This window comes from Leptonotus elevatus, chromosome 11, assembly GCF_054856555.1.
Source record: "Leptonotus elevatus isolate MCC_2025b chromosome 11, RoL_Lele_1.0, whole genome shotgun sequence".
Lineage (NCBI taxonomy): Eukaryota > Metazoa > Chordata > Actinopteri > Syngnathiformes > Syngnathidae > Leptonotus > Leptonotus elevatus.
In genome coordinates this window covers 1,434,480-1,447,668 of record NC_141249.1, presented here as the reverse complement: position 1 = coordinate 1,447,668, position 13,189 = coordinate 1,434,480, and the positions used below count along the sequence as shown (strand labels likewise).

Here is a 13,189-nt window from a genome sequence, read left to right as displayed (position 1 = left end):
GGATTGTCTGGCTTCAGATCAGGAGAGGAGATGTCACTGGGGTAGCCATCTGTACCTAGAGCAGCACGTCACCCACAAACACCAGGGCATCATGGTGTCCGGAGGAGATATGGGTGGAATGCCCAACCTTCACCTGCGCCACATAGGACAGCACCCAAATAGCAGCAGCCAACCACCGCTCCCAGGGAAGAGGGCTCCCTCAGAGGAGCACTGGACAAAATAAAAATTATGATTGTCTATAATGGTCTCATTTGCACCTACAGTATGTTGTTGTGTACCACTTTGTATTTTATTGTACAATTTTGGATATAAAAAAAAGCCAGTATAATTCAAAATAAAACGAGAAAAAAAGGTGAATTCATTTTGCCTGATCCCCCAACTCCACCGCACACACGTACGCACACAACCAGCAACCCCCTACGCCACAGAAAAATAAAGGTGTAATAAATAAAGACAAAGCCACTATTTAACTCATCAAATCCCCCAAAACGTATAAATACGTGTTTTAATACTTTGTCCTGCACTCCCAAAAACGTATTTATATGTTTTTAACTCTTTTACTGCCAAAAACGTTAAATAACGTTTAGTAAAAACCTACGGAGGGGCGCCAAAGACGTTAAAAGACGTTCACTATGTTTTTTTTTTTTTTTTTTTTGGAAACGGGTGGAGGAAAGCCTTGGGCAGCTGTGCTGAAAGTATCAAGCAGATCTAGTTAGTATAATGACTCGTTTTGGCCTCTAGATGGCAGTGATGACTCTCTTTGGACAAGATTGGGTGGGCGTCAGTAGAAGACGTGAGGCGGAGCTAGAGTGTTTAGGGGTCAATGGCTGATGAAGCAACAATGGCGACCGGATGCAAGCAGCTCACGCTTGAGCATTTTTTTCAAAGACGAAAAGCATCGATCAATACTAAAATGCACATTGATGTCGACGATGATGATGATGGTGACTCCGAGCTTGACGCCAAAGTTGGAAGCGTTGACGCGGCCGCTATGATCACGTAGTAAAGCCTCACCGGCTAGCGATGCTAACGCCGGAAAACCCGGAGCACAACCGAACACAGGCGGACGTTCAATCGGACGATGAAGTGTACCCCGAGTCCAATGCATATTCATCGGAGGAGCGGGTACAGTCTGATCACGGAGAAGACACTGGTTCTGGACTACGATGCCACCATGAATGGAGTGGATAAGATGGATCAGAACATCTACCACCTGGTATAGGAACTGAAGGACATGAGGAAGCCAGACGTAACACCACCGTAACGTAACCGTAACATGATCCTGACAGTAGACTTGATGGCAACACACACTGCAGTATATACATGCTATTCCCCGGAAAAAACGGCCGGCAAGAAAGTGCACGCGAAGGGGCAATCGCAGTGAAACTAATCTGTTGTGCAAATCCTGTTGCGTCTCCTTGCACGCAGGGGAGTGTTACACAAAAAGAAAAACTGTAGTTGAAACATCCACATAATTGTAAATAGTACCACAGTTGCACACATTTGTAAATAGTTTGCCAAATTGTTGTCAAATTGTTACACTGTTGAATGTAAATAAACGTATTTTGCTATCAAAAAACACTTTTTGATTGTTGGTGGTAGTGTTTAACATAAGTAAAGCACTGTTTAGATTTTTGTGGCATCATTCATAGAAAAAAAAGGTGTCAAATTCACTAGAGTGCATGAAATAATATCGTTTCACTAAAAGCTTGATTTCTCCGTATTTTGGTCCAAAACAAGAGCATTTGGGTGAAACTAACCATTTTCTATTGTTGATTACTGAAGAACGGAATAAGGTAGAAACAAACTTTTTTTTCTGATGAAAGATGAGAGTTCAATCTTTTATTTGGTAGTATGTGTGTTTCCATAGTCCAAACAGAACATTTTCTGTGGACCTTGAAAGATCAGTCAAAATGCTTAAATCGGCTGGCACTCACAGCATCCCTTTTCTGAAAACGTCTGGCAGTCAAAGAGTTAATGTATTTTTTTATGCTCGAGCATACAGAAGGCTTAATACAGCTTCTGACCTAAAGCCGTCGCTTAAAGCAATGATAGTTATTTAAAAAAAATGGCCAGCAGGTGGCAGCAGAGTACAAGAGATCACCCAAGGCCATGTTGCAAAAAGTTCTTTTTCCCCAGTGTTTTCAACAGGTTTGTGAATAATGATGAAATTTAGCTATATTCCAATGTTAATTCCTGCAAAAAAGAAAAACAGATAGAAATATACTTTTTTTCCTGATGAAAGTAAGCCTTCTTTTGGTAGGTTCCATGTTTTCATAGCAATGGAACACAATATTCTGTGGATCTTGCACAATCAGTCAAAATCCAGTAATACAGCCGGGAGCAAAAAGGGGTTTTGCTTCAGTGAAAATGGCTGGGAGTGAATGAGTTAATATGTTAATTTGTTTTAGGTGGCCGTGTCTATGGGGATTCCCATACTTACTGCGTCATGGATATACAAAGCTTGGGAGAGAAGAAATGACGAGTAAGTCCATAATCATTACTTTTTCAGTTTTTTTTCATATTTAATGTACAAATTTGTCGTAGGGACGAGCTGAAAGTTTCATTTAATACTTTTTGTTAGTGTGTGTCATGTGTATTATTGAGTATGTATTTTAGTAATGTTATGAGAACTGTGTTTTAAGTTTCAATTTTAAAAACAAACCTACTCATTAAGGAGAATAACAAGTAAACTTGTCCTCTTCATTTCCCACAAAATCAGGTCATTCCATGCAGGAGTGGAGGATTTTCGAACTGAATTCAAAGTTCCGCCATTCCAAGACTGCATCCTCAGTTTTTGGGGTTTTTCAGATGAAGAGAAAACAAATATGGAAGAAAGGACTGTGAGACATGGTCAGTGTTTTGGGGTGAAATGTGTTTTTTTTTTTTTAGAGTCAATTTTCAACAAGGAACACAAGTTTTACATTTATATTTTTATTTTTATATGTATATATATATATATATATATATATATTACACAATTCCATTATCAAATGCTAGTGTTTGGAGATTATTTGAGTTTGTCAAAACCTAAAACTGTAAGATAATTTTGATTGTCTTTAGCTCATGGGTTAAAGTTCTCCGTCATTTTGAAAATGAGATGGGTGTGCATCCCATAAACAAGTCGCCATGGGGAATGTACGTTTGTTGTTTATGATCCCATCACTAAACTGACATTGCTTTCACAGGGGCTTCATATTCTTAAAAGCATTAGATTTATTAATTTGGAAATACCACCTTAAACATTCTTGTAAAAGTATTGTATTTTAATATCTGGAGGTCTTAAATTTCATGCTGTGTGTATCTTCTCTGTGGAGAAGCAGCAGGCTATATTAGGAGAAGTTGGCCGAACTGTCTGTCCCTTGATAAAGAGCGCAGGGTGGACGGGACATGACGAGAGTCGAGTCCTGCACACACTACACGGCCAATTTGAATGCAGGAGGGGTTAGAGGAAGTGGTGATCTCTATTTACTCTTTGGAACTTGCTCACTGGAGAAAATGAAAAAGTTTGAACTGTCGGCGCTGCGTGCTGTGGCGTCCTGCTATGGAGGAGCTAGTTGCTAACCCACTACATGCTAATATGTGTCAGAGTTCCACCTTTCTTATAAATCACGCACCGATGTACTATTTAAACACCATATTAACAATAAAAACGGCAAAACTTGCGACTGGGATTAAAGTTTGTTTTGCGGTTGATGTAACGCTACGCATTGTCATCGTCGTAGCGTAATTAGGTCATAATTAGGGTTCGTGTATCTTTGTGAGAGATGAAGGCAAGGTTATTTGCAGTGTTTCGCACAGATTTGAAATCTACTTGGGTGGGTGGACTCGGGTGGGTGGACTCTAATGGAGGGGGTTTACGGGGTATTCTCAGCCCTGCTACTTGCGTCTCCTCTAACCTCATGATCCACAAGTTTGTGAGTGACGGCAAACGGTTATATGCAGTATATCTGCTTGCGACACTTTTAATATTTATTTTTATTTCATTTTCTTGAAATCTACTTGGGTTGTGGCCAATTTACTTGGGTGCTCCCCAAGTATTAACATGGTGTGGGGAACACTGATTTGGGTGTGAATCTGTAAATGTTGCCTTCATAAGCGTTATTTGTCAGCTTTTTCCCAATTTCACACGTTATGATGGCAACAATTTACGGAGAAAGCAAATCGACTTCCCTCATGGGCTGAATAAATAATCTATATATCTGAACAGCTCACCACCCATCCGCGCTCATCTATCCAGCTGTGTCTATCTTGTTGTTCAATTTAATAACCTTCACATGCCACACAGCTAGGGGGCAGTGCTACTTATTTTATGCCAAGTGGGCTCTTGAGAGAGAGCAAGTATTGGGCGGAGGTTGTAACGTGGTGGGAGCAGAGTGCAAAGGAATAAAGTGGTCTGAACTTGAAACAAAAATTTAGTTTTTATTCCATCTAACATTGGTAGCAGAGGATGGTTAGAAAATACAGAGTTCCGCCACCATTTGAAGAAGGAAAACCCTACGAAAGCTGGAAAAATAAGGTCGGAATTTGGACAAGAGTCACTGACTTGGAGAAGAAAAAGCAAGCCCTCACGGAGCTTTGGCGCTATCAGGTAGGGCGCGAGAAACAGCGATGGAAATTCCAGTAGACGAACTAAATGATGACACGGGAATGAACACTCTATTTGCGAAACTTGATGGGTTGTTCCTAAAAGAAGAAAAGGACAGAATATATGAGGCTTACTCCAGTTTTGACCGGATTATGAAAGACGTGAATATGTCCAATGGCGGACTATATAATTGAGTTTGAACAACGATATTCATGAATGTGGAAATACAACATGGAGTTACAAGATGCTGTTTTAGCTTTTAAGCTGTTGGACACAGCATGTTTGGAAATGACAGACAGGCAGCTAGCTTTAACAGCATGCAGTGACTTAACCTTTGCTAACATGAAGTCAGCGCTGAAGAGGATATTTGGCGGAAACGCGAGTGCTGTAACGGAAGGAATCAGCCAGGAAACGGTATATGCTACGGAGCAGCAACGGAAAAAAAACAAAGCCTGGCAAAGGTCCCCTCGACAGAAAACTCCACAAAATCAACAAATCCACTTGACAAGTATGGATGGCAATCAAAATGTGCAGTATGCCAAAGTAAGTTTTTCTGGGATAAAGACTGTCCACACAAAGACGAGAGTGTAAAAATAACGGAGGATCGTGAAACGGAAGTTGAAGAGTGTAATGTTACTTTGTTTACCAAGTAACTACCAACAGATGCAAAGATATTCATGACAGAATGTTTTGGCTCAGCAATAATAGACACTGCTTGCACTAGGACAGTGTGCGGACAACAGTGGCTTGAACAAGGAAAGAAAAGTGCTAATACTATGAGAGAGACTGAAAAACAAAGTTGCAGGCCATTTAAATTTGGCAATGGAAAAGTGGTCTACTCAGGGAAAAGTGTGAAGATACCGGCTAAAATTTGGCACACAAAGTGTAACATAGAAGCTGAAGTTGTACCTGTTGACCACCCACTGCTCTGCAAGACATTCCTAAAAAGAGCAGGCACAATTTTCAACATGGAGCGTGACAGTGCAGTAATGTTCAAGCAGCCTGTCAAACTGGATTTTACTTGTTCTGGACGTTATTGTGTAAGCATTGTGGACAGTGAGCAGAAATGCAATGCTAATACGGAGCTCATGCCAGCTACTTAGGAAGAAATACTGCCAATAACATAAAACAATGAAAACAATGAGAAGATGAGAGTTTTATAGAAACTTTACAAACAATTTGGACAATTTGGACAAGCTACAAAGACTTTGGAGCAGTTCTGGCAAAAAGGACACTGGTTGTGTCAACCTGCTACAGAAGGTAGTAAGTCAATGTGAAGTGTGTCAAAAATATTGTAGAGTTAAACCTAAACCTGCTGTGGGCTTACCACTTGCTCCGACGTATAATGAAACTGTTGCTGTTGACTTGCATGAGCTTGAGCCAACAGGAATGTGGTACCTACATATTATTGATCAGTACACTCGTTTTAATGTAGGGAGAGGTCTTCTGAGATAGTCAAACATTTTATTCACGACTGGATCAGTGTGCACGGCCCACCTAAAAAACTGTTTAGTGATAATAGTGGGGAGTTCAACAATGGAGAAGTGAGAGACATGGCTGAGAATTTTAACATGGAAGTAAAAACAACAGCTGCCTACAGTCCTTGGAGTAACGGGCTGTTAGAACGACACAATCAGACCCTAACTGAGATCATCAGCAAAGAACTGCAAAGAACTGCATGCAAAGTGTTCATGGCAACAGTCCACATCAGCTGGTATTTGGACAGAATCCCAATCTACCTTCTGTGTTGATTGACCAACACCTGCTCTAGAAGGTACCAGTGGGTCTGCACTCTGAAAGAGACAGTGACTGAATTACTACCAAAAGCAAGGCTTGTTGCAGGAGGATTTGAGGAGCTGCAAGTTACATAGCTACAAAAAGACTCACCTGTGCGTCTGAGTCACTGAGGCTTCTTGTAGCAGTGATTTGTCAAAGACAATGGCAACTTCATAAAGTCAGCCTTTTTACAGGGTATGGAACTGTCTAGAGACATTTTTGTCAAACCTCCTCCTGAAAGCAAACAGTGCAGGGACACTTTGGAAATTAAACAAGTGTGTGTATGGCTTGGCAGATGCTTCTCTGTATTGGTACAACCGAGTAAAGAATATAATGATTGAGGCAGGAGGTATTATAGCCAAAGTAGACCCAGCAGTTTTCTACTGGCAGGACAATGACAAAAATGTAACCGGTGTTCTTGCTTGTCATGTTCAGGGTTTAAAGTACTCAGATTTCCGGCGTAAGAGCCACTAGCGCAATGACAAATCCAGAGAAGTAATCATTTGACATATTTGACACATCCGGCAAAACACTGCCAAGGCTTTGACGGTGGTTCTGACTGTGGTTCTGACGTTACTTTGTCTCACAGGCCAAAAACTACTCAACTCGGAGTTTAATTTCATACAAAGTGCTGTACATGGAGTAAAAATCAGTCATGAAATAAAGACAGGTAAAACAAAAATAACACCAAATAAATTAACTCTTTGACTGCCAGACGTTTTCAGAAAAGGGATGCTGTGAGTGCCAGCCGATTTAAGCATTTTGACTGATCTTTCAAGGTCCACAGAAAATGTTCTGTTTGGACTATGGAAACACAGATACTACCAAATGAAAGATTGAACTTTCATCAGAAAAAAAAAGTTTGTTTCTACCTTATTCCGTTCTTCAGTAATCAACAATAGAAAATGGTCCCTGAAAATTCATCATTCCCTCATCAATACAAACATTCCTCCCGGGTTGGAACAGTTCTTTGAATTTTTTGACAATATGATTGAACACAGGACGGATTTTGAATAGTTTGTCGTCTCAACTGTGTCTCTCGTTATTGTTAAAATGTAGGAAACTCCAGATGAGCTGGAAGCGGTTTCGAGGCATCGCGCGACTGAAAAATTGTGTTGTTTCAATTTCATCTTGAGTCCAATACATTTCTATACTGGGCTTGTTTATATACCCAGTAAGAAATTGGAGTGCAAAAAAAGTTTTGAGTTCGGACACAGACACTGGCTTCCAAGCACGACTCCTACAGTGTGGCAGACTTTCAGTCTGCTTCTGCATAGACTGACGTGCATATAGGTTTGTTTGGTCAGCAATGTGCTGGAGAAGTTCGTCCGTGATGAACAGCTGCAGGAAGTCAGCTGGCAGGGTCAAATTCAGCTCTGCTGCAGCACCCCTTGGTCCTGGTTTTTCGGTAAAGGGGAATGTGTTTGGCTGCCAGCCTGCTTCATGCCAGCCAGAATTTTTGGGATCTGCAAATATACATTTCAATATCATATAATATTTATTTTAGATCAGTGTGATGCAATATATATATATATATATATATATATATATATATATATATATATATATATATATATATATATATATATATATATATATATATATATATATATATATATATATATATATATATATATATATATATATATATATATATATATATATATATATATATATGTTTACCTTTTTTCTTGGATCCACTGGTTATGTACATTCTGTAAATTATAGAAGACATTTGGGGGGGTGGGGTAGGGTGGAAACACCGTCTACACCCTACAACTCCCCTCCAATTTTAATGCACCACACAACTGGGGGCGGGGGGGGGGGTGCCATCGGTTGGGGACCGCGGTATAGAGCAGTGCTGCGATCCCCTGTCCGTGCCCCCCCCCTCCCCCCTATCTATTTTTTTTTTATGCACCACATACACTCAGTGACATGCTTGGGAGGCGGGTGGATCGGAGCGTGGGAATATCATTTCCCTCGGCTCCGGTTCACCTGCTCCTAATTTTAATGCGTGCGGGGGGTTGGGGGCCGGTGGGGTGCCTGGCGGGCCTGCAGTGCCCCGTCCTGCTGCGTTGGGTGGGGGGCGCTGGCCGTGTTGGGGGTGGGGGGCGCTCCTGGTCCTGGGTTTGCTCTCCGGTCGGTGGCCCTGGCGGGGCCCGGGGGTCGTCCTTTGGCGCTGCCGCGGCCTGGGGGGCTCTGAGATGTTGCGCTTGCTCTGTCCTGGCAGGGGTCGACGGCTCCCCTCTTTGGTGGAGATTTTCATGCATGCCAGATCCACCCCACCAGCATCTATCGAAACTCAGACACAATCTGCTTCCTCCTCAGGTCATTGAATCGGTGGAGGCTGGTGTCTGTGGATCTCACTCGGCTTCGTCTGTCCTTCCTTCCTTTCCTCAGTCTCTCCTTCGGTCTCCCTGATTTTTTATTTTTTGGGGGATTTATTGGAATTGAGATGTTTCTGGGGTTGGGGAAGAATTCTGGTGGGTGGCCCGGTAGGTGGTGTCTGGTCGGTGCTGGATTTCACCTTCCTTGGTTTTCTTTGGTCCCCTCGGGTCTCCTGACGACGGTGTTCGGTTTAGGTGAACGGTATGGGATTTTTTCTTATAGGTTTTTGGTGAGCTAACAAATACACGCACGCACGCACGCACGCACATACACATACTCACCCACATACAAAAAAAATAAAATAATATATATATATATGTATATATATATATATATTAAAAAAATAAATAATTAAAAATTAAAAAGAGCAATGATGATGACATTACCGAATGAACAATACTGAGCTCTTTGAAAGAAAAAAAAAAAAATAATAATTATAGAAGACATTTACCATCAAATATTTTACTAGTGCTGTGTTGGAGAATCTTTTTTTTTTTTTTTAACCTTTATTCTGCTCACTGTGAAACGCGTCACCTTGAGCCCGATGAGCTACAGCTGAAAGAAATATATACAATTACAATAATATCGAAAGACCGTTTTCTTTTGTTGTTGCGGTGTATTGAAAACTCGTTTTTTATACCTCTCTTTGTCGTGGAAACTGCAGTGGGACGTCGCTGTGAGCACGATCCACGATCTATGAATTGTACATTCACGATACACGAGGTGCTAGCAGCGTGCCGGAAAAGTATCTCATAGCAAGTTTGCGCTTACCTTCACAGTCTTCTGAGGATGAAATACTGTCCGAATCAATGTCTCTGAGATCAGACTGTACCCACTCCTCCGAAGAAATCCATCGGACTCAGGGTACTCTTCATCGTCCGATTCAACGTCCGCGTTTGCAGAAGTGCTCGGTCGTGCACCACGTTTTCCGGCGTTAGCATCGCTAACCGGTGTCGCTTTATGACGTGGCCGAAGACGTCGCGTCAACGCTGCAACTTCGGCGTCAACCTCGTAGTCACCATCATCATCATTGCCATCATCAACGTTCAATTTAGCACTGGTTGATGCTTCTCTTTTTTGAAAAAAACTATCAAACATGAGCTGCTTTCCACCGGTCGCCATTTTTGCTTCCTCTTCCATTGTCTCCACTCTCCTCAACACTCTAGCTCCGCCTCACGTCTTCTGCTACTGACGCCCACCCAACCTTGTGCAAAGAGAGTCATCGCTGCCATCGAGGGGCCAAAACGAGTCATTATACTAACTAGATCTGCTTGATACTTTCAGCACAGCTGGCCAAGGCTTTCCTCCACCCGTTTCCAAAAAAAAACAAAAAAAAACATAGTGAACATCTTTTAACGTCTTTGGCGCCCCTCCGTAGGTTTTTACTAAACGTTATTTAACGTTTATGGCAGTCAGAGTTAAAATTAAGTTTGTTTCTACCATATTCCGTTCTTTAGTAATCAACAATAGAAAATGGTTAGTTTCACCCAATTTCGCCTGTTTTGGACCAAAATACGGAGAAATCAAGCTTTTAGTGAAACGATATTATTTCATGCATTCTAGTGAATTTTACACTTCTTTTTGTCCATGAATGATGCCACAAACACCTAAATAGTGCTTTACTTCTATAAAACACTACCACCAAGAATGAAAAAGTGTTTTTTGATAGCAAAATACGTTTATTTACATTCAACAGTGTAACAATTTGACAACAATTTGGCAAACTATTTACAAATGTGTGCAACTGTGGTGCTATTTACAAATATGTGGATGTTTCAACGACAGTTTTTCTTTTTGTAACACTCTCCTGCGTGCAAGGAGACGCAACAGCATTTGCACAACAGATTGCCTCTTCGCGTGCTCCACTTTCTTGCAGGCCGTTTTTTCCGGGGAATAGCAAGTATATACTGCAGTGTGTGTTGCCATCAAGTCTAATATCAGGATCATGCTACGGTTACGTTACGGTAGTGTTACGTCTCGCTTCCTCATGTCCTTCAGTTGCTAAACCGGGTTGTAAGAGATGTTTTGATCCATTTTATCCACTCCATTCATGGTGGCATCGTAGTCCAGAAACAGTGTCTTCTCCGTGATCATACAGTACCCGCTCCTCCGATGAATATGCATTGGACTCGGGGTACTCTTCATTGTCCGACAAAATGTCCGCATGTGAAAGCTCCGGCGTTAGCAGCGGTAGCCGCGCTAGCCGCGCTTAGCCGGTGAGGCTTACTACGTGATCATAACAGTCGCGTCAAGGCTTCCAACTGTGGCGTCAACCTCGGGATTCACCATCATCATCATCATCAATCTGCATTGGTCGATGCCAACTCTCCATCGCCCGATCGAATGTCCGATTGTGTAGAAGTACCCGGTCGGTTATTGTGCGCGTTTTCCGGCCTTAGCAGCGCTAGCCGCGCTAGCCGCGCTTAGCCGGTGAGGCTTACTACATGATCATAACAGTCGCGTCAAGGCTTCCAACTTTGGCGTCAAGCTCGGAGTCATCATCATCGTCAACATCAATGCGCTTTTTAGCATTGATCGATGCTTTCCGTCTTTGAAAAAAATGCTCAAGCGTGAGCTGCTTGCAACCGGTTGCTTGGTCAGCCATTGTGGCTTATTCAGCCATGTCTCCTCAACACTCTAGCTCCGCCTCACGTCTTCTACTGACGCCCACGGTGGGCGGCCCATCCAACCTTGTGCAAAGAGAGTCATCGCTGCCCTCTAGGGGCCAAAACGAGTCTTTTACTAACCAGATCTGCCTGATACTTTCAGCACAGCTGCCCAAGGCTTTTCTGCACCCGTTTCCAAAAAAAAACAAAAAAAACATAGTGAACGTCTTTTAACGTCCTCGGCGCCCTTCCCTAGGTTTATGCTAAACCTTTTATAACGTTTATGGCGGTCAAAGAGTTAAGTGGGTAGAAGTCAATAAAATAACACAGGTAGTAGGTAAATAAATGAATTAAAAGCAAAATACAGCAGGCACCATAAAACATTGAAACAACGATGAGTCACATGCCGAGTCAAACGCCAAAGAACAAAGATGTGTTTTAAGAGTGGGTAGAGAGGGAGGTTACCTAATATTTAACGGAACGTCATTCCAAAATCCACGGGGAGAGATTTGTCTAAAATCTACCTAACTTTCTAGAGAGGAAAATAATGTGCTGTTAAGCACAATTTAAATTTAAGTAAAAAAAGATGAAAAAAAAGTTGATCTTGAAATGAAAGTTGGTCGATCATTAGTAAGAGGAAATATATTTTTAATGTCTTATGTATTTATAATTGTTCTTTCACCATGCGAAAATAAATTTTTTATCCAAATACCTGATCATTCAATAGAACTTTCTGTAGGATATTTGAATACCAAAATATTCAATAGCTGCAGCACGATAGGGGACTACAACCCGCAGTGCTATACTGCTACTATACATAATATAAATGGATAATGAAAGAGATGACCTGACACTTGGGGAGGACTGGCTATCGGGAATTTCATGAGTTTCCCAAATGCCCAGTCCATCCACGGCGACGAATCGAATAGTAATCAATAGCTTGATGTTGATCAAACAACGAATCGTCAATTTGGACTCTGCACCACCGCTCCCCGGAAAAGGTTCAGGCTCAGGATTTTTTATTTTTTTTTACTTTAAGCCCTGCATGTTGATCATTTCATTTGGGATGGGTCTCAAATGTTTGAAATGACAGTCACGGCACATCTCAAAGCAAGGTTCAGCATTGGGCGTGAAGCTCATGACAGTTTTTCTTTTGTCGGTGTAGATTTTGTAACTTCTGACAAAAGAGTGAAAATACATCAAGACACATACATTGCATACTTAAAGCCTATACCTCTCACATTGTCACGAGCAGCTGAGCAAGCTTCCCCTATTACTGAGGAAGAGAGGGATCAGCTCAGATCAAAGATAGGGCAACTTTTATGGGTTGCTAGACAAAGCACACCTGATGCAATGTTTGATGCCAGTAATCTGGCATCAAATCTCAAATGTGCTACCATACAGACCATTCATAAAGCAAATAGAGTTGTCTAAAATAAAAACTAAGACAATTGAGTTGAATTTTCAACACCTTGGAAAAGATGATAGCCTGAAGTTGGTTACATTTACAGATGCATCGTTTGCAAATCTCTCAGGGGAGGTACTCAAGGTGGCCACTTAACTGTTTTGATTTGTGAAAAACTGACTGTTTTCTCCTATTTCTCGGCTTTCAAAGAAAATCAAGAGAATTGTCAGGAGTACACTTGCAGGTGAAACACTAGCAATGTCTGAGGGAATTAACAATGCAATTTTCCTGTCAACATTATTCTCTGATCTCTATGCTCGTAGTACTGAGCAACCTGTACCAATAATCTGTTACTGATAATCATTCTCTTGTGGATGCACTGAAGTGTACTAAATTTGTTGCTGAAAAAAAAGGTTTCGCTTGGAA

The 13,189-nt window shown here is 41.6% G+C and overlaps 1 protein-coding gene across 1 annotated transcript in view; it reads left to right on the top strand.

Moving 5' to 3' along the window:
* The first annotated feature begins 2,378 nt into the window (after positions 1 to 2,378).
* Positions 2,379 to 13,189, top strand: part of ect2 (epithelial cell transforming 2) — a 191,484-nt gene continuing 180,673 nt past the window's right edge. Inside the window, exons 1-2 of the mRNA XM_086088432.1 lie at positions 2,379 to 2,485; positions 2,723 to 2,853. Of these exons, the coding sequence (XP_085944558.1) occupies positions 2,424 to 2,485; positions 2,723 to 2,853 (193 nt within the window). The 5' untranslated portion in view covers positions 2,379 to 2,423. The remainder of the gene's footprint in view (positions 2,486 to 2,722; positions 2,854 to 13,189) is intronic.